Here is a 23,381-nt window from a genome sequence, read left to right as displayed (position 1 = left end):
GGTTACGGAGGAGATGCAGTCACAAGGAAAACAGTGTTCAGGGAGATAACTCCTACAAAGAAAATTGTTCGACTTAGAATGGGTGAAAATAAAAAGCGCATAAACTGTATGATACTATATAAGAAATATCTAAGCGACATCTTGCGAAACAAAAATTTTACGCGAGAACAAAATTAGGCGGAAGAAAAAAAAAAAATAATAATAATCAGAACAAATACAATAGGTCTTTCCACAGAAAAGTGGAAAGACCTAATAAATGTTGCCAAATTTGTGCAAATTAAAAAAACCTTAAACAAATTTACTCTCAGTTTCCTAATGGAATTTGAAATAGATTTATCTCAAACTTTTTATTTTAGACTTTTGTGGTTGAAAAAGTTTTCGGAAAAGTTTATATATTTTAAGATGTGGTGCGTTATTTGTAATGTTAAGTATACAATAAAAAGGTTCAAAAAGATTTTTAGAATTTTTCAAACTACATATCCCTTTTGAGTATTTAAAACGTTATTTTAAGGATTAATTTCCATATGATAATCAAAAGAAATTAATCACGCACGCAATACATGTTACTGGATTCAGTTGCGCCTTTGTTAACGTAATATTAACTTTGCCTTTAAAATCACCGAGGAGTGCAACATAAATATACCTGTTACAATGTACATAAAAAATGCATTGAGCTAACAAGGAAGTACGTCCTGATATTTTATCGATGAATAAAAACTAGGTTAGTATACTTTTGATTTTACATAGAATAGCATTGAATGTAGTAGTTTGCACCTGTTGTGATTAACACGTATGATGGATCGTTTACATACTAACAAAACTGTATTTACCTTTGGAGTTCTATGTGTATATGAACCTTCTAATGTATTTGGTTTTCCATATTTTAAAGTCAATATCTTTTCGAATAATGTAACCGATAGATATATAGAGAGTTACAGATGACTGCAGTTATAATCTGTACAATTATATTTTTGAACAGCTTGAAGTTAAATTGTTTCCGGTTTGTTGACTGCCTAAACCAGCTGTGTATTATAATAAAAGTTAAACTTTTTGACATAACTAGACTTACTTTCACTTAAAACCCATTACTTTATCATGGACCACGTTAACTGTAGTATTATTCTGTATCAGCCTCACAATTTCCCTGAATCAGCTGCTACGTTTAAAAAAAATAACATCTGTATTACATTATCAAAGACTCACCATATGAGTCTTAAAAAATAAAACTATATGAAAAAGCAAAATTTCATTCTACAAACAGTTATACATAATGATCTTTAAACCAGTAAATTACTTATATACAATAAATAATTTATACTAAAACAATGTACTTATGTCTGAAAAAAAACCGTGGAAAAGTCGCTCTTTGTTCTGAAGTAGGACGGTCTGTAGATGCAGTAGACAAACGTAATCTGATCTGATTCTTAAAGCAAACAGAAAATACGAGTGAACTGTGCCGGCCGAATAAAATCTGTTGTTTGTCAGCCGAGTATATACAGAATTAACGAGCCGACGTCTTAGTTAAGAAAAATAGACGACCGGATCAAATCAGGCAGATGTGGCGAGAGAAAAAAAATCAGCTAACGTAAAGATATGTTGCGTCCTTTATTCCAGTCGACCAAGGTAATGATCCATCTGTAAATTTAAAAATGGAGTATCTTGATATAATGTAACCTGCCAACAGGGCTACAACCGTGCAAAAAACAGACATAGTTCTCTGATAAACTTTACCTTCTTGACTTGTCGAAGCTCATGTTTGCTAAAAATTCACTTGAAATTGATATGAACTCTTTCAAAATTTGATGCGTCTGAAGCACTTTTCTAAATTTACCTTTATCGAGAACTCTGAGACACAAAACAGTTAATTTGTTAGAATATATAGAACATGAATACGCGAGGAGCTAAAGGACCAAAAGGGGTCTAAAAGGAATAGTAAAATTTCTTGGTCAAATGCGGATGAACGATTGAAACTTTAGTTTCTTAATAATTTCTTAATTTATCGTAGAACCTTTTCTAAAGTACTGTCATTTTATCTCAAAGTTTTATTGTGTTCATGTTTTCACTGGACCCATCTATAAAACAGTATTCATATCACTATAGATATGCATACAAATAATTTGTTTATCCTTCCAAATCACCTAAGATCACCCCCGGTTTCTGGTTCGGTACATATTGATCAGTCTTTTATGTAGCTAGATTGTATTTTTAGAACTGGTGTATCACGTTTCGTCTCGGCATAGCATTGTCAGATCGTCTTTGATTTCATTATCTTTGGTATCTACCGTCTTCCTTCTAAAATAATAACATATTATGAAGCCAAAACTAAGGCGTCTTTCAATTTCCTTTTCACGTCATAGGTGCATTTATTTTTATTTTTTTAAATAAAAACAAGGAAGTACATGATTTGGGAATACAAACTATTGATATGTATTGAAAGAGATTTTTAATACAAGTGTATCTACGTATTGTGTTTATGAATGAACAGACTAAGTAAGTAAGTTTTTTTATTGTTAATATTTATGTAAAATAATAATTGACTACATTTAACTTCTATATGATATATATAATAAATATCATTCAATGAATTAAATAGTATCATTAATAAAAAAATGTCTTTAATGTAATTTTTGTGTTAGGTATTTTTTTTTCTTTGTATCTTTCTTTATTAGAATTGTTAAAATAAGTTACCTTGTACTGCAGATACCTGTTTGTACATTAGTCATGTGCCTGCAATGAAGTTCACAACATATGTTAAAGGAATCCTTTTTTATGCCCCCGCAACTGAAAGTTGGGGAGGATATTGTTTTACCCTTGTCCGTCCGTCCTTCCGTCCGTCCTTCCGTCCATCCGTCTGTCCGTCCGTCCGTCCACTATAGTTATTCCAGATGACTCCTTTTACAGTTTGAATGCTGGAAGTTTTCACTTTGCTGGCTGTTTGTACTTATATTGAAGGTGTGCATGTGGTCAGGGTTTTGGTTTTTATTGGTATTTGCTCTTTTGGGAGATAGTTGAACTTTGTAATTTTTGCAGTATATACTCGCATAAGAGGTACATAACGTTTCCGGGTTACTCCTCATACAGTTTGAATGCTAGAAAGTTTTCACTTTGCTGGCTGTTTGTACTTATATTGAAGGTGTGCATGTGGTCAGGGTTTTTTATTTGTATTAATATTTGCTCTTTTGAGAGATAGTTGAACTTTGTCATCTTTGGAGTATATACTTGCATAAGAGGTGCATAGCGTTTCCGGATAACTTCTCCTACAGTAAACCATAGACCTATGTGCTCCCATGCTCAACTTTGTTTATTTGAAAATAACACTTTGCGCGAAGGGCATCATTTTGTCCACCAGACATAATTATATCTAAAAGAAAGTCCTACATTGACTTTGCTATAATGCAATTACTTAGTAAAGTGCAGAGTGGAGTGTGGAATATCATTTTGCCTAATTTTCATCTTACATGGGTATCGATCTTGTTTTTTCTGTCGCCGCGATAACCTTATCTTGATGTATGTATTGATATAGTATGTTTCATATTTCTAAGCGCAAAAGCATAAAAAATATGTTGAAGAACACCACTGCTAAAACTAATGTGTTATGAAAATTAATCATAAAAAATTACTTTAAAAAAAAAAATGTATACCAATAAGATATTGGTGATGTGCTTTTGTAAGGTTCACAAATATCGTAAAGTTGTATTTTGGATTTATTGTTTTGTTTGGTTGCTATTCTCGTCTATACAATCGTCATTCATTTTACTCATACCACTGAATATAGCCATACGTCCTCCATAGTAATAGAACATTTAGGAGAATTCAATTATTGTTAAATATTTGATGGGTTAAGATAGCAGAATTGTTCGAAAGTTAATTGCATATAGTTTTCATAACACACGTAAATGAATGACCTGGTAACATCATTGTACAGTAGTTTATATTATTGAACAAAGTTACAAAAATAAATTGCATGCGTATTTAAATAACTTACCGCGGATTTCTAAACGTTATGATATAACGTCTTTTGCATGAACGATCAAATATCACTCGATATGTCTTCCGTGTCAATTGCATAAGGGTCATATGTACAATTTGATATCTGGAATCAGCAAGGCGGTTTTACAAAAGCAAAAAAGAATAAAGAATCAGTTCAATAAAATACACTCGCCTTATGGGAGGGGCTAGTTCTATTTTTATAAACAGAAAATAAAGCGAAAATCATTTTGATCGGGTTAATATTGAGGAGTAGAATGACGCCTTTCTATTACATCTTATATTCAAACGTAACCTATTTGTTGTGCCGATAACGATTGTTACCGACAACCAAAGCTAGAAAACATGCAGGCGTGTTGTAGGAAATATATATATTACCTATTATAAATACATGTATAATATGAAACATAAGGCTGTAACCGTCAGGAGTCATGAACATTACACATTTAAAAACAAAGTAGAAAGGTTAAATTTTTTTGTTGGTGTGGTATAATTCAAGTCAGTATATTGATAAGATGTAAGCGATTATCGAACGGATGATTATTCAAGGACAAAACGATATGATCATTCATCTTATCATGCAATAGTCATACATTAATAAGTAGTCGACAAGCAAGAATGAGGTTAAGGAAACAGTTTGGTTCTAGTAATGAATATTTTGAGATAAATATTATATTTGGTGCGTACATGTATATCATCTTTGGGGGAATATTTATTATTTTTCGTTCTTTTTATACACAGTATCATCTATTTGTCAAAACATCATGAATAAAACTGAATTTGTTACACAAACAATAGTATATCCATTTTCTGTTCTATATGTCTACCGAGTTTTAAATATCGTTTCAAAGATACACAATGGTTAGTTTTAATTTTAACGTACTGCTAGTATGAACTTAGCCAGTAAGGTCATGGAAAAGAAGCATATTACACTACAGGTAGCTTTCTTTTTCTGACTGGATATCTAATACTAATTATTATAATAATTATACATAGTAATATAAATAAAAGCCTCTTTACATAATTATCAAAACAGTCTATTTTTAGAAAACTATTTAAAAGTCTAAGTCAAATTCACACGATTTTCACTTTTAGATAATTTTGTTTGCCTCTATAAACACACATTTACATAGATATTGTAATAGTGTCATCACAGTGATTGCGTAAATAAAACTTTCAATTAATTTTTATATTCTTAAATAACTTTACTCCTACTTAACGCAAAGTAAAATTCGGTAGTTTTCTAGTTTAATCTTTATATATTTTTCCAAGGTAATGGTTATTTTACTGACAACGTGTGCAATACTAGTACATATAGCTTAACTTTATAAACAATCTTGGATATATCATGTTAGTATTATTTTCTTGAATTATGAATAAAAAGTTGAATTTCATATTTCCTTCTGACGTTTATATTATTAAAGGAAAAATATTTTGTGGAAAAAATGTTATTTAAATCTTTTTTTTTTTTTTTACTTTTATAGACGTATTTATAAGGATTTATACTGATTTTGCTTCTATGTCATTATCAACCAGACTAGCACGTGTCTGTATGTTGTCGTCATTGTAATCATTTACAAGTCTAAATGTGTTCATGAGGGTATCGCACTGCACTGTGCATATTTACTTTTTTATGAAATTCTTTGTGGAAAACACTCCACAGCTGAAATAGTAAGATATTCAAATTGAGTCAAGTTTTCGAAGTTTTCAAAGACGAAACATGCTAAAAGCATGCAGTCATGTTTTCACTGTTCTCATTTATCAAATGTTTATAACAAAACAAGTTTGTCTATTCATTGCTTTAAACCGTACCTTACTTAAAGGAAAACAGAAACACAAAATTACAAAAAACAAATTATATTTTTTCGTTTTTAAGATAGCCAAGACGGTATTAACTATTATTGTGATTTTCTATCAAACCAAATTCCTAAAAAACGACAATGCTTATAAAATTTAAAAGTGAAATGACCATGTATTCCAAAGTTAGTGAAAGTAATAATGCAATCATACTGATTTATATAGTTGTTCTTATGTTGTGCTGTAACACCACTGCCTCAGTTTAGAAAGGAGGGTTGAGCAATCACAAACATGTTTAACCCTGCCAGATACTGTATATGCCTGTCCCAAGTCAGGAGCCTGTAGTTAAGTGGTTGTCGTTGATTCATGTCTGTTACAGTTGTTTTCGTAAATTGTTTTGTTACAAATCAGGCCGTTAGTTTTGTTAATTGAATTGTTTCATATTTTTCATGTCGGGGCCTTTTATAGCCGACTATCCATTGTGGGTTTTTCTCATTGTTGAAGATCGTACGGTTGCCTATAATTGTTTACACCACTTCATTTGAAATTTGGTGGATAGTTGTCTTATTGGCAATCATTCCACATCTCTTTTTTTACAGTTATGTGCACATTTTGTTTACAAGATTTATTTGCATATACTATTTACTATAAAAAGAGTTTCGACGCTTTGGAATCTTACGTCATTTCATTCTACTTTCTTATAAATTAATCAAGCGTACAATACTTATTTATTTGATTTAATTTGGTTTACTTCTCTCAAATACTTCTTCTTTTTTTCTATGTACAATGTATTTTGTAATAATATTTCAAACAACGGCAGCCTTTAGAATTATTTCTCACAAAACCTCATTATTTGAAAAAAAATATGTGTTAACAAACTCTTTGACAAATTTAAAAGTGAAAAAAATAAGTCAACGATTTCAGATTCGCTTTCAATTCAATACCGAAAAAAACACACCCCAACGAGACCACCGAGCCGGTTTTAAAAAAAATAGATTATATCAATGAAATAATCTGTGTAGTATCAATCAATATGACATACGGGGAAAACTCGAAATAGAGGTACACTGAAAAAGGTAGGCAAATGTTAAATATAAGTACAACTAAATATAAACAATAAAACATAGAGTATGAAAACAAGCAGTTTTCTATTTAATCAACCTTAAATATGCAGTTTTACATCCAAAACATGGGGAACATAACGTCATCACAATAAAAAAATATAAACAACGCAAAAATTTGATATGTGAAGTATACCTCGAATAAATTAATTCTTAAATTAATGTTCTTAAACAGCAAGGAATGACTTTGCTCCTTTCTTTTACTTATATAATTTAGAAAAATGGATCCTGATCAAAATTCTCACCGGCAGACAGGAACATGGACAAAGAGTGTTTACGTGGTTACATATTTTCTGTTTACTTTTGTAAAAACTCAGAGGGAAGGTTTGTTAAGTCTAAGTTTATAAAAATGTATGTTTAGATACTGTTTTAACAGCGGTATACTACTGTTGACTTTATTTATCGCTATAATGAATCACACTCAGCATTTTCGAAAGAAGCGTTATACAGAAGACATATAAGTTTTAGTAAAAGCGAAGCAAAAGATACCAAAGCGATATTTAAACTAACAAGTCGAAGAGTTCCGGTAAGCAGAATATACTCAACATGTGGCAGCCTTCGTGTTACTCGTGTACGTTTTATGAGAGTATATGTTGGTTTTCAATTTGAATTGGCAAAGTAGTCAAATGATATTCGAGTAATTTCCTTCTTTTCTATAGGAAAATAAACAAGTGTTTAAGACACCCCTTCGACGTTTGAACGAAAACTTATATCAAATACAATATAGAGGAAAGAAAATATATATATGGTTCAATCATAAGCCATTAGTTGAAATGGCATACTAATAAAGATATAAAAAAAACCACAGTCGATTAAACAATACACATATTATTTAATTGATCACCCGTCGGTGAGTTCATGTATCCCGGATGGGTAATCAGTTCTCTTTTCAACTATCGGCATCATTCGTGTTGCATCTGGCAACAAATAACTCATCAGAGATAATAGGCTTTTAATTTTGTTTGCAAAGACTCGTCAGTGGCGCTCGAGGCAAAATAGTTGGAATGCAAAATCAATATAGCATTTGAGGAGTATTGAAAACCAGCTTTTCTAAAAAGCTTTCAAAGGCATATTCGCCTGGTAGTGGGAAATATATTTGTGAGTTTAATGAGCAGTACATTCACAACAAAACGACGTAATAATGTCTTTTAATGTCAACAAATGAATGCCTGCCGACTCTCGGATTTGTGATAGCCTTAGGACAGGAGTATAAAGGTCGAGGAAAAGAAACATTCAGTGATGTTTTTATCGGAGAAAAAGAAACCAATCAAAGAAACCAGGCTTATAATTTGTACGCTACACACACGTTTCGTCTATAAAAGACTCATCAGCGACGCTCGATTCAACATAAACACAAACTTACAAAATTACAAATAAGGGGTCTTCAGTTTTCAAAATCAGAACTGGACTATGGCAATGACATGTAATATAAGATAAGATGTGATAGAATTGCTAAACACAAAACTTTGAATCAGAAAATTACGACATAGTTGTAAGCAGCAATTAAGGGTCACCATACGGCCTTCACCAATAAGGAAAAGCATTACCTTATAGTAAGCCATAAAAGGCACTGACCTTACAAGATGACAAAACAATTTAAACTAAAAAAAAACAAGCGATATGAAAAAAGAATTTGATATATGTTCAACATGAAAGAATGGCACAGGAATATTTGTTTGGTAGGCTTAAAGGCCTGTAATATGCAATCTTCAAATCAACAGGTGAAAGAAGGCACTTTCATTAAATGTATGTATTAGTCATTATTGATAAGGCCGACAATATTAGCAAACCTGTTGAATATAGAAAATTAAGTTTGTCAGTACAATTTTTTAATGACTCAATGTTAGTTTCCGAGGGTATCATTAGCTCAGTTGCCAGTGGTACAGACATGATTTATTACATACCTTAGCTGCAGTTCGTACACTATCTGTTGATCAATTTAGAAATTAATAGGAAACCCAGGTTCCATCCCACTCAGTAAAAGTTTACCATAATGAATTTGCTCCAATTGTCAAGTCCCTTTTGGTCACATAAATCTCCACGTGGTTTGGTACTAATACATTCTTCGCTATTACATATGTCGACTTTGAACGTCCCCGATGACGGAAAATCAAGACAAACTCTTAGAACCTATAAAACTTTCAAAGTGTTATTTGCATTACAAGTTAAGGTTATTTGTATATGTAGGAGAATTACGTCTCGTTGGGGGTGCATGCCAGCTACAGGGAAGACTTGAAATTTTTCATTATGGTATATGGGGAACCGTTTGTGATAATGGGTTCGGTTATAATGATGCAGTTGTTGTATGCAGGCAGTAAGGTTCAAGGTATGGATTTATTTCTTTCTTCATTCCTGCATTTAAAAATATCTATAATGCAGGTGTCTTAAACTATCCACTGCGCTGAAAAAAAAGATGTATTTTATTACTCCAGATGACCATCCAATGCAGACCGCTATCCTAATAAAAACACATATGTAATACGCGTTACTCTGTAGTCGATTTCAGTCAGGGTGCCGAAACAGTGATAGGTAAAAATAGAAAAAAATTAACTGGCCTGACACGAATTTTAGTTATACAGAAACCCAAACCAAAACAAAACAAGGCAAACTTACACATACCATGAGTTCGTAGTTGTAAACAAAAGAGCATTAGAAGAAGCTGAAGTGGGAATCAATCGGATTAAAACAAGCATAATATTCTAAAGATTAATATTCTCTGCATTTATCTAAGAGGAACAAAACAACCGAAATCGAAAAAATCTAAACAGCAATCTCAAAATGGACAATAATTTGCTTTAAAAAATAATTGAAACGAAAAATTAGTTAAGAACAATACCTATTATGAAGGAAATAAAAAAAAACGAATCAAAAAAACTTTAAACAGAAACGAATCAAATTATACATAATTTGTGTTTACTAATATACACTGAAAACACATTAATCATCAAGTGTCGCTGTTTAATAATACTTACACTATTATAGTTTGCAATACAACATACATACGGACCTGTGCACTATAATGAATATTTATTCTAAGTATACCACGTTTAAGAGAACCTGAAAAAATACTACTAGTATCTGAAAAATATTTTTATGTATGCTTCAAAGTTCCTGGACAAATGTTCAGTTCTATACATCTGGTGACGGGGAAGGACAAATTTGGCTGGATGGCTTTACCTGCAGTGGAACTGAAACAGAATTAAGTAGCTGTGGACATAAAGGTTGGGATACCCATAACTGTAATCATGATGACGATGTAGGAGTCTGGTGTTTCGACGCATCTGAGGGTAATCATATATTTACCATCTGTGTAGGACTTTCGTATTTAACATAAATATAATATTTTTTAAATTATTGTTTCCATGCTCTTTTTGTAACTGATGTAGTAAAAACACATATAGTAAAAACTCATTAAAATGTTTTCTTGGGGTGTTACAAATACACACCCGGTTTAACTAACCATTTTCTTTGATAAATGCCTTTACCAAGTTAGAAAGACGACATTTGTTTTACATTCGTGCTGTAGTTGATTTTTTGTCAAATTAATGGACTTTACCCTTTTTTTAATTTACCTTGGGGTTTGCTTTTTTTGTTTTATTTGTAAAAATTTAGTATGAATTCAGTAAAACTAGTAGAAACACTGACAGACTCATTAAACAATAATAGAAAAAATGGTTAAAAATACTTGACGGTATTACTCGCCAAACAAGAAAATCATATGCAACAAAACAGACAATTTGAAAGTAAAATGTCCGTGAATGGTAAGAAAAGTCTCCAATCAAAGAAGTTAGATTGCGTGAACAAGTGTGTGTTCGTCACCCAACTTATTTATTCATGCTTTTATCTTTCAAATAAAAAGGTGATCTACGATTAATTGGTGGAACTGACTATGGTAGATTGGAAATTTACCACATCAATTCCTGGGGAACAATTTGCGATGATGGTTTCACTAAATACAACGCAGTAGTTGCATGCAGGCAATTGGGATTAAGGTAAAGAGTTTAAAGCAGCATTAAAATGTGATTATAATTTCTCCTGTATCGTTTGCCCTTAATATACTACAAAAGGGAAACAAATTTTTTTTAAAAGCTATAATTTGGCTTTTCTTTGCGGATCCTTATTGCTATATAGCTTATAACGTTGCTACGAATCTATACATCCTTAGCTTTTAAATGTTTAGGTTATAACGCTCCTGAAGGATGTATCTACAGAAAATCGCTCCAGACGCTAAAGGTGTATAAAGCGTCATTTACTAACTGTCGTTTATACTTAATAAAAAGGTTGACCATGACCCTTTCTGACCACCGCATGTAAAATTTGACGGCCCAATTGCATTTTGGTGACAGGTATATTTGATGAACCTCGAATAACCACAGACGAATGTTGTTAGTGAATATTCATTCAAAGGAAACCAATTAGTTTTTAATCGTTTTATTTTTTTTTTTTTATTTTCATTTCCACTTTTTGCAACTTTTTTTTCGGGTACTGTCGGACAACAGTTGTTATATTTGGTTGGAGACTTAAATTCGTGGGTACAGCAAACCACAAAAACCACGACAATTGGTACCCCACGAACAAAAGTACTTTTACAGTATTTTAAAAATAAATTTCAAACATAAGTTATTCTTTGGGTCCTTCGTAATAGACAACCATGAATCTAGAAAAAAGTTATTAGTATTCTATTAATAAATTTCTATTCAACATTGTTCGTTGAAAAGAACTTCAAAATATAAATGCCTTTTTCGACCATAGAAGTACGAATGCCGAATTATAAACTGCTCCTAAGGGTGAAGGAATGATATGGTTGGATGACGTTGCCTGCAATTTGACAAAATCTGGTATAGATATGTGTAACCATATTGGCTGGGGAATTCATAACTGTGGACATGGTGAAGATGTTGGTGTCAGATGTTATGGTAGCTATGAAACATTTAAAGGTACACTAACGAATGTTTGGAAACAAGTGAAACACTAATACGTCTAAATTGTTGTTTTTTATGCAAATATGAAAATAAAATGTTATTTAAAATCAAATAGTGATATATAAAAATAAGTAGAAGTAGTATGGTTTTCAATGAGACAACTCTCCGCCAAAGACCAATTGACGCAGAGGAAACCGTACAACCTTCAACAATGAGCAAAACCTATACCGGATAGCAATCTATAAAAAAGTCCCGAATTGACAAATGTAAAACAATTTAAACTTGAAAACTATTGGCCTGGTTTATGAACAAAACAATATGAGACAACTCTCCACCAGAGACCAAATGACGTAAGTCACCAAACGGCCTTTAACCACGAACAAAGTCCATACTACATAACAAGCTATAAAAGGCCATCAAATGTAAAAAAACAATTTCAAACGAGAAAACTGACAACTTGATACATGTAAAAAAAGATATACTTTTCTACATTGCTTAATAGATTTGTGCTTTAATACCAAAGTATTTACATATACATGATATTTAAATGACAATATGTTAACGTCATTTAAATATATACATTTCTTTGCAATGAAACAGGAAAGTTTACCATACATTATTTCTCTTTGGGAAAAATGGTATTTACGTTTTTCGGTACTTATTCATACTTGACTTTCAATTTCTTTTGACTTTAGGCGTTCCTGATAAATGTAAATACAGAAATGCGATTCAGACGCATACAATTTATCCAGTTTATTTTCATTTTTTCAGAAGTCTTAATACATGGTTATATCTACACATTCAGATCACTTCAACCAATCATGATTTATTAAAATGGAGCAAATTTCTATCAGGTCATAATTATCGACTTGGAATTGAAAAAAAAAATGATTGATAAAAAATCAAAATACTAAAAAAAATCATATTACAAAATATAATCATTAAGAATTAGTTAATATTCATGTGTTTTAAAGTAGCGCACGCGCAACAATCAAGCAGTTCAACTAGATAAAAACATATAGTTGAAATAAATAAAGAACTATCATATTTATTTCGACATGAATATTGTAGCCATTTTCATTTTTATATTGATTTCATGTATAGGTGATCTGCGTCTAGTTGGAGGCGACACTCCTAGAGATGGACGTTTAGAAGTGTATTATAATGGCCAATGGGGAACAGTATGCGATGATGAATTTGATATCATAGACGCTCGTGTTGCATGTAGACAGCTCAGATATAGGTATTTTTTTCAACGCTATATTTGTTATATATATAAACAATGTAAAGTATATAAAGGAATGTGTAATAAAAACAATTGACAACTTTCGTGTTATCCTGACACGAACGTTTCGTTTTTACCAATTTGTCAAGCGCAAAGAACATTGTAGCATATTAATAGTTACATAATGTGCTAGTAACCTAATACTATATATAAGGGGTCGGTAAATTCCATATTGGGCGAGCGACAAATACTGACCGTGTATTTTAAAAAAAATACTCCAACTGACCTTATATCAAATATGCATGGTTCAAACGTTTCGCTTGAATCCGTTGATATTCATTGAAGCTGATAGAAGGTCAGATATACATATATGCAGACTCTATTACTTTTTCGTAATAAAAAGTGTTACAACGAACAACTGAATCAAAGCACACCTGCTTACATGCAAATGTAAGTCTTAATAAATCTGTTCATATAAAAATCGTCCACTGGTTTTAGTACCTATGCATTAACACCTCTTTAAATATTTCAATATGGAAACATGAAAAATTGTAGCACAGATGCTGCACAGATATACAAACACGGCGGGGCATCGTCAAATACTAAAATCTGGATGGATCAGTTGAGATGTGTTCCAAGTCATATACGATTGGAAAATTGCGGAAAATCGACTTGGGGTAGTAATGAATGTAATCATAATGAAGATATCGGTATCAAATGTTTCGGAAAGTATGTCGGTAAGTATTATGTGTCATCTATTTTGTATTTGTTTTTATTTTTCTCATTAGGCAATCATGCATCTACAAACACATTCAATTGAATGAATATACGTTTTCTTTACTTTGTAGTTATGACTGTTTCTGACCGTCACACAGTAATCAAACTAAGCCACCGCTTGGTTACAGATTGGTTTGAATAGGCACTGACAGCTTCCTTTGTAAGGAAAACGATAGTCAGTATGATCGATTATTCAAACGAGCATGATACTGCAAAACCATTTTTTACTGTGAAAAACTTTTTATAATATAACTTTCGATTCTTAACATTTCCACATTTAGACTAAATTTCTTGAATAGGGTAATCATACTTAGTTATGGGTTTTCTTCAACATATTTTACAGTTCCCTGGCAAAATAAATCTAATGAACACAATGTGTGTATGCTTTATGCAAAATATTATTTACTCCAAATCCGTACGAACGTTGAAATTGTTTCTTCATTTGTATCGGCAAACGTGTTTGAAGCAAGCTTATTTTTGCAGCTCTTTTTGAGTTATATAGCTCTTCACTGTTTCGATTCTTATACATGTTATACATCTTTGGCTTTCACAAATTCGACTTAGAGCGTTCCTGCTGAGAGTAAATCAAGGAAAGCGCTTCGGACGCATGGAATTTATAACGTGTTGTTTTCATTTTTAAACAAGGGGAGGAGTAAACATGTGGAGATAAACAATGCTTATCTCATCTTTGGAACTAAAGGTCACCTGTAAGTCACTTTTAAAGCACTTATTTACCACTTCAATACGATGAAAAGCATTTGATTGCCTATCGAGACCATATGACATTACAGAAAATACATAATAAAAGATTTTGCAAAGTAAAGCTACCATCACATCCTGTATAAAACTTTATTATGAATGAAACTGTATGCTCATTATCGTAAGCTTCGTTTAATCGTATGCTAACAAAGTGTACAAGTGGTGAAATGTAGGCGCTATATAAAACGACAAAACTAACATTACAATCTAAAGAGTGTGATTTGTGAAAAAAATTAATTTAACTGTTTTAGTAAGTGGAAACTGGGGTGCGTGGTCTGTTTGGAGTTTGTGCAGCGCTTCGTGTGGAAGTGGAACTCAACAAAGGCGGAGATTATGTAACAGTCCTATTCCATCTGCAGGAGGCAGTGACTGTAATGGAACGGGTAGTCAAACACAAAATTGCAATGTAATAAATTGTCCAGGTAGATATTTTTAAGTCTTGTTTAGTTGCGTTTCGTTTTTTGAAATAATGGTTTAAGGTTAAATGCATAGAATATATTTGTTTTTGTTTTGAACATGCATGACACATTTGCCACTGGACGTTAAGCAAACAACGACCAATCAACCAATATATTTTGTCAGTTTTGTTTTAGCTTGCTGTATTATTGACTTACATGTTTATGCTATATCTTTTTTTATTCTATTATACTTTATTTGTGTAATGTGTTCTTTTTCACATTGTAAAATTGTAATTATGGTCAAACAGAGCTTAAATGTATAACTAGTATAACACTATACAGTACGCATCCCTCTATAATACATGTAACTTAATTGGATTAATTGATACTTATTGACTCAATATTGTGGGATCAAATTTGTGTAGTTTTCCTTATACTTACTTTTAGTTGGCTTTTAATGTTTTGACTTTAGAGCGTCACTGATGAGCTTTCTAAAGATGAAACACCCGTCTGATGTACAACATTGTAAGCCTGATATATTTGATGAGTTTTTTTATAAAAAAAAGAAATATCAAGTTTGTTCCAATATGGAGCGGGAAAAATTGCTAGAGTAGTGTAAAGAACTTTTCATATCATGAACAAGTCCTTCAAACTCTATTTGTGACAATAACTAAAGTTCTTTCATTTAATTGCAAACAGACATATATCGAACTTTTTGTTATTTCAGTCAATGGGGACTGGAGTGGATGGACTTCTTGGAATCTCTGCAGTGCAACCTGTAACGGAGGTATTCAAGATAGAACCAGGAAATGTAATGCACCTTTACCATCAAATAGAGGAATATATTGCAATGGAACAATTATAGAAAGTCGTCCTTGCAACAACATTTTCTGTGAAAGTAATTAGAACATGTACATTTCTTAAGCATATGTTTGACTATGGAAACGATTTTCTTAACATGGAAACATTTCTATTCATAATTCTCTTTATACAAAATCCAAATATGACATGTATAACTACTATCATAAACAAGGTTACATTAATTCCTCCAAAATTCAGGCAAAAATATGAAAAATTTGGTTTTTTATTGGGAATGGTGGATGGAATGGTGAATAGTGTATGTTGTAATAATATCAAAAACTGTAATTTTCTTTAAAAAAAAACGATATCAATTTTTATACAAATGTGATACCACGAGGACGTATATTGATGCTTAAACTTCTTTCAGTTCATGGGCAATAGGGACAATGGCAAGAGTGGAATGTTTGCAATACAACTTGTGGAAACGGATTTAAAAATCGATCCCGGAAATGTGACAGCCCTTATCCAATGTTTGGTGGATCTGAATGCGTTGGACTAGATTTCGATATTCAAATTTGTTTTCAAGACATGTGTTCAGGTAAAATGATATACTTTTTGTTTCAATGACCACTTTTATGTTATTTGGCATTTCATGGGGGTTTATGTATTTCCTTTTAATAGGGTATGCATTTATTATTATATGTTTCAGTCCCCACTTAAAAACAGACGAATTCTTAAAATTAAACCATTGTTTAATTAACCTAAGTTACCACAAGATTCCTAACTGGGGATAGTATTTTAATGTTTTGCTTAGATATGTGAACAAAAGGACATGATTGGTCCTTTTTGTGAGATATATTTCCATCAGAAACGTGTAAATGTACATGTACTTTGCCCCAACTATTTTTTTAACTTAAGCTTAAAAGCAGATTTTCCTTTTTTTTTCAAAAATAGACAGCAACGATGTAACATACACAATAAGATTACAAATAATAACACACTGTGCAGTTGCAAATAAATAATTAAATGTATCTCCACAATGCTGTTTGTTGTCTGGTCATTGACGGACTCTATTCTCACTAGTAGTGTAATTAAAATTTGATAATAATAAACGGAGACGAGGGTTATGATCAATAACATAGCAATCAATTGATCAAATGTTAAAATAAATACAAATTGGGATAAACACGCATCATTGATACTCGGCTTAAGATTTGGTACGCAGTCGCGCGATTTGTTTGCACAAAACTCAACCGTTTCGCTCGGATCAAGCTAGTTTGAAGACATGCGTGAAGTAAAACTAGATTAATCAATGCGTGGTTCGGTCACACGTTGTCTTATTTTTGATATTCAAATATGGCGAACAGCTATACTATAATTATGTTTTTAGATATTATGAACTACAATTATATGACATTATTAAAATATTTGCTTATCTTGAAACAGTAAAACGATGCATATTTATGTCATTTTAGATTGTTTTCTTAATTGAATGTAACATATACAAAAGTATTATCATAGTTTTGTGTACTATGTGATTTTTTTCACATAGTGCGTGATGATAATGTTTAATTTAATTTTTACAAGGAAACAATTAAGAAACTGGTAAAATTATCCAAGGACTGTTATCAAATTTATTTGACTTAAGTTACTGCGCATAATTTTGATCAGAATTTAAATGTAAGCAATACATATTAATATCGTCCAGTAAGTCTGACTTTATTATTTTCAGGTGCTCAACAACAAATAAAAGAAGATGCATCAAATTTGTTCTCTGCTGGGTTTGTTGGAGGTGTTGCCGTTGGTTGTATTGTTATCACTGCGGTCATTATTTTCATAGCTCTCTTTATATTCCTCAGATTTAATCCTGGTCAAGTTGGTAAGTTTATTCGAAACATTAATTTCAGAAGTAATAAAGTAACTATTAAGCCACACACAATCAATCAATCAATCAATCAAATACATTAAAGAACAAGTCATTGTTAACTCTGTTCATTTAGTTCGCTCAATTATGTTTCATTAGTTATTTTCAGTAATCAAGCTGAATGTCTGTTTTTTAAATGGATTAAAGTAAATTTTCGAAAATATTGATAATTAAGTAAATATATAGCTTAATCATATATTCAAATGACCTAGAGCAGATCACTTAAAATCAATCTTTTGACACTACTTATATAGTTATTAATCCGCAATACAATGAGCTTACAACAAATCATACATTCACTTTACCTCAGGTGAAACTTAAACAAAGATATAACAAACGAACAGAAAGTAATTCTTATACTCAAACTAATTTTGTAACACTTGCAATCACAGATAATCTTAGACAATTGTATACCTGGTGAGTTTATACTATCAACATTTTACTCAAAATGTAAAATCGTATGCAAGTTTCGAAACTTTTTATTGTACCTGACCAAACACACGAAGGAGACATTTATTTGATTTGTTGCTTAAGAAAACAATTGCCCTGTATGAAATAAGTAAAAACGTATCCTGTTCACTGATTGATAAAAAAATTATGTAAATTTACTGTTGCATGTTAGATGTAAAAATCATTTGAAACAGTAAGGTGTAAACCCAAAGATAAAGATGATCTTAGCCAGATTTGGCACAACTGTTTGGAACTTTTGTATAGCCAAATAACTACTTGAATTCGTGTACCAATGATCGAAACGTGTGCCAGGGGAAATGAATCATAAGCCTGGTATCGATTACGACTTTTTCTTAAGGTTCTGATGCAGGTAAAAAAAAAGTCTATTTTAGAATGAAATTTACAAGTGTGTTTATATTAGACAATGGTTAAAACCTGTTGGTGCTGATTCAACGATTCAAATAAACAAATAATGAACAAAACAAAATAAGAGACACACAAAATGAACAATATGTGTTTAGTTTAGATGTTAGGAAGTACATGTATATCTGTTTGTATAGAATTTTTACTGGGTTATTCACAATGAACTCATGTGCACAGGATGAGCTTTTACTAGTATGTGGTTTTGCTTTCCAGCAAAAAGAAAAAGAAATGAATGGTAAGCTAGCAATTTTTGTATATTTAAAACGTAATAGTATTTTTTTTTTCATTTTCGGCCCCACTTTAAAGTTATTATAAGGTAATAACATTTTCGGTGCCAATATCTCTGCACCAGATGAACAAAAAATATCTCTTCAGTGTTGCTTGGTGCCAACATATTTAAAAATCCAAAACCTTTTAAAAACATGAAGAGCTTCTCAACTAAAAAGGACAAAAAAAAAGAGTAGCCAAAAGCCGGAAAATGTGAACACGCATATTTGTGCAAGCACGCTCAATATCAGAGTAATAAGGACAATTATGTCCTATTGTTTTCAGATAAGTGTTCAAAAATGTTTTTAATTTGTTTAGGATTCCCAAAATTGAAAAGTGGTGCGGAATATGTTTACATGTAATATAATAAATGATGAGGAAATTAGAGTAAAACGTGTTTTATGCCATACATTTTGGTTAATTCAACGAAACGATCCAGGTGGAAGGTTGGGTAATGAAGACCCTTAATGTTACATGCATGTATGTATTATTTTAATTGCGTTTCCTTTCATCTGTCACTTCAGCATTCAAAGAGGAGGAGACGGCTGCTTACAGTCCTCATTTTTTTTCATTTAATTAGTTAAGATTGGACGAACTTTTAAATGCTTATTATTACAAACTTTCTATTTAACCAAACAGTATAAATAATTCGCCGTTTCTGAATCTAATGCATTATGGGTAATATTTTCAAAGTATACACCACACAGTCGTGATTGATTGAAAATGTCCTAAACAATAGAAATTCAATCAATGATTTGACGAATTTTACTTGGGGTACGAACACCTAAATTACCAATAGTCCTTTAGAATATAAAACGGCCTACTCAATTGATAGAACGTTGTGCAATTATATTTAAAAAGAGTACAAATCTGCTTCACGTGAAGGCAAAATATGTAACGAGTTTATCTTCCCATATCCATTCACTTCGAAGACCAGTTAAAGTTGATTTGGTAGCCCTGTTTCCCCCTACATTAAGGTAATGAGATAATCGTAATAGAAAGTTCGCATGTTAAGGACTTATACTTCCTTGAATTTCAAGTATTTTCATTCCGACGCAAAGTTATGTCATCAGTTTACATTATATAAATCTAAAAAAAAAGAGAAAAAAATTACCAAACCTAAATGGAGTTTGTGTCTTATTCAATAATCCTAAATTGAAGAGTTCCAAAAGTATAATGACACATACATGAGTTGAGGAGGCTGCCTCAAATGTAAAAAATGTTTCAAAACACAATCGCAAACGCATGTTTTTACAAATTCTTGAGAGAAAAAAATACATACATTGCGAAACATCAGTTATTCGAAAATAAGTACTTCTTGCAAAACCCTCATACAACATAAAATACGTATTTCGTTTCATTTGTTAGAACTTGTTCTTTCATTGATTAAAACATTTTAAATAATATATGAAAAAAGTTAATATTTGACTGTATTTCTCATTTTTTCAGTACTAACGAAGGCCTTAGTCAACTCAGAATAACCAGTCAACCAAATGATTATGAATGTACGGGGCGTTCTATTGGTACACAGAGTGGTGTTTATGACACTTGTAGTAATACCGAGGTTGCTACATCTCATACTCAGTGTAATGTTGACAATACCGAGGTTGTTACAGCTCATACTCAGTGTAATGTTGACAATACCGAGGTTGCTACAGCTCATACTCAGTGTAATGTTGACAATACCGAGGTTGCTACAGCTCATACTCAGTGTAATGTTGACAATATCGAGGTTGTTACTACTCATACTCAGTGTAATGTTGACAATATCGAGGTTGCTACTACTCATACTCAGTGTAATGTTGACAATACCGAGGTTGCTACTACTCATACTCAGTGTAATGTTGACAATATCGATAGGGGTGCATATGCTAATACTCAATTCAATGCTGACAATAATGAAGAAGTATACGAAAATCTGAAAGTACAATGAATTAGAAACTCTTAAATATGTTGTGTAACTTCATACTTTTATTTCTGTAATTTTATTTGAATATCAATGTGTGATATTAACAAAGTCACATATTAATAAAACATACTGGTCAATATGAAGGTATTATGTGTAAAACTTGATTTGCACTTTGTTTTCGCCTATATAATGTACTTATTTTTTTCTTATTTTATATGTAATAAATCAATTAATGTGGATAATCTTTTCTTTCATTAATTATGCTTGCTTTCCATTCTGGTATTTGCAATTTTCTACGGATAAAAAAAATACAGTAACTGTTATAAATCAACAACATGGTCAGTTTGAGGAAGAGAGGCAAAAGATACTAAAGAGATATTCAAACTCCTAAGTCAAAAACAAACTGAAAATGCCATGGCAAAAACGAAAAATGACGGAAAGAAAAACAACAGTACACAAAACACAAAATAGAAAAACTAAAGAGTGAGCAACACAAACCCCACTAAAAACCAGGGCTGGTATCAGGTGCTCCGGAAGGGTAATACAAATACAACACAATATGCAAAAACTAAATTTCCAAGTTGTCTTTCATATGAATGCAACAATAAACCTTCAGTACGAAAAACAAATATAAATTTTGAAATCAATGTCGAATAAGAAGCCACTGAGTATTGTAAAAGTGAAAAAAAAACATGACTGTGTATTGATGGATCTCGCACTGTTTACAAGATTTGTTTCGTCTAACGATCAAATATCATACATGTTACCTAGATAAAACATCTTGACCGACAGTTATCTGTCAATTCACTAACAAAATAAAACGGGTCAGCAAAAATATAAAAATAATTAAGAAGCAAAAATAAAAACAAATGATTGAGCAGCAAAAATTCTAAAGAAAACAAGCTATCCGAAGTTAGTAAGAGGCCTTGTAGGTGGTTGTTGTATGACATATCTTACTGCGTTCTGTTTCTTTGTATCACGATAAAGTACTTCTGACAATTAGAACAGTAAGTTGTAGTAACTGCTGGGGTTTTTATTTGTTACTTTGTGAAGACATAACAGTATTCACATATTACCTTTGACGTTAATAAAAAACTGATTTAATCGAACAATTAGTCCACTGGGAAAGAAAATGTCAGTAGTAATTGAGAGCCGTTCGCGTACAAGATAAAGGCGGAAATGATCAAATTCGCTCAGACTTGCTATATGATAAGGTTATTACTCATAAAAGGAGTCGACAAATCCATCTAGTTACATTAGTAAGTTTTACTGGTATAGCCGTTCTTAATGTTTTTTGTTCATATTTTCTGTCTGTCGTTAATAAATTTTCAAGAAATTCAAAACTCAGTCAAAAATTATTATTGAAGGGATGGGTGTATATGCAACTCATCTGAGGAATACATAATACGTTATGATTGAAGCAGGTAAGGTTTCCGAAGACTCACAGACAATAAATAAACAGACAGATACCTCAACCACCAGTTGTGTCTATAGACAATCCAACGCTTACGGATCATGTTCTCATGCGTCCAGTACGTGTTCGACATAAACATATATATATGATAGCGATCGGGGTACTTTGTTACTAAGGCTGACATCTTAGTACTGCCTTTACAGAATTAAGCTGATTATAGTTTGGGTGTTTTATATTGATGCGTATCTTTTTCTTGGTTATAGAGACAATCATGGAAAGCTTTGTATTCTTTGGTTTCTATGGACAGTATTATATAGTAAATGTGTATTGTTTCTTTTTTGTTGAGTACTTGAATATTTGCAGTTTGCTTTGTTGATTTTTTTTTGTTTGAAATGACAGGGACTTCATTTAAAACTGAAACGGGGAGCAATAATCTTGCTTTTAAAATTTTATTCTTGAATATATTTTTTTTTTTAATTTTGCTAGTATATTTGTGATATCGCAGAAACCAATGCTCTAACACTCTTGTATTCTTCATACTTTCCTATTTTGGAACTCAATAGATGTGCTGAACTGAATATTATTTGTGTGATGTCAATGTTGATGCAGTTTCGTTCGTAACGTTCATTTTGATTAGATAACGTCACCAATTTCCATGGCATCAATTCACAATTCATTATCATGTCCCAATAACGTTTACATAGTACATGTATTTGGAGAAAACTAAAAACATAATAGAAGACTAATTATAAGCAAATATGCTTCAAACAATTCTTTTTTCTTTCAAATCAAATTGTTAAAACCCAACCTAATATGCCTTCAAAATACATTTTTTTTAATGTGTTAATATTTGAAAGCGATAGCAAAAGATTGATAACAAAAAAAAAGCAACATTGTGACAACCATGAGTGCTTATTAAGAAAATATTAACACTACGACTGAAAGAGCAAATCCCGTAGAAACAAATTGATCTTTAAATCAGACAATAAAATTAAAAAACAAACTTTCAAACTCGATACATACATGACATAATATTTATTTTCACTTATACCAATGATATGTGTAACACAGCTCGGCACTTTATTGGAAGGAAATCAAGGAAACTTAGGTGGAGGAAAAATGGAAAACTTACGATAGATATAAGAAGATGTGGTATGAGTGCCAATGAGACAACTCTCCATCCAAGTCACTGTTGTAAAAGTAAATC

The 23,381-nt window shown here is 31.6% G+C and overlaps 1 protein-coding gene and 1 long non-coding RNA gene across 3 annotated transcripts; both read left to right on the top strand.

Annotated features, from left to right (window-relative positions):
* The first annotated feature begins 7,235 nt into the window (after positions 1-7,235).
* LOC127721090 (scavenger receptor cysteine-rich domain superfamily protein-like) lies at positions 7,236-17,666 on the top strand. The gene is made up of 10 exons (XM_052227772.1): positions 7,236-10,192; positions 10,765-10,897; positions 11,424-11,433; positions 11,692-11,842; positions 12,932-13,070; positions 13,608-13,789; positions 14,840-15,010; positions 15,714-15,884; positions 16,215-16,385; positions 17,520-17,666. The coding sequence occupies exons 1-9, from the start codon at positions 10,003-10,005 to the stop codon at positions 16,226-16,228; spliced, it is 1,161 nt and encodes a 386-aa protein (XP_052083732.1). The 5' UTR covers positions 7,236-10,002; the 3' UTR covers positions 16,229-16,385; positions 17,520-17,666.
* Positions 17,667-20,424: 2,758 nt separating this feature from the next.
* Positions 20,425-21,002, top strand: LOC127721883 (uncharacterized). Of its 2 annotated transcripts, none has more exons than XR_007991504.1 (2): positions 20,425-20,541; positions 20,626-21,002. It is a non-coding gene; the product is annotated as an uncharacterized LOC127721883 (long non-coding RNA). The 2 variants fall into 2 exon arrangements; XR_007991503.1 differs by having other exon boundaries at positions 20,584-21,002.
* Positions 21,003-23,381: the final 2,379 nt, after the last annotated feature.

Source organism: Mytilus californianus, unplaced genomic scaffold (genome assembly GCF_021869535.1).
Source record: "Mytilus californianus isolate M0D057914Y unplaced genomic scaffold, xbMytCali1.0.p SCAF_12, whole genome shotgun sequence".
Classification (NCBI taxonomy): Eukaryota; Metazoa; Mollusca; class Bivalvia; order Mytilida; family Mytilidae; genus Mytilus; species Mytilus californianus.
The sequence above is the reverse complement of the archived record's forward strand: the minus strand, read 5'-3'. Positions and strand labels throughout refer to the sequence as shown.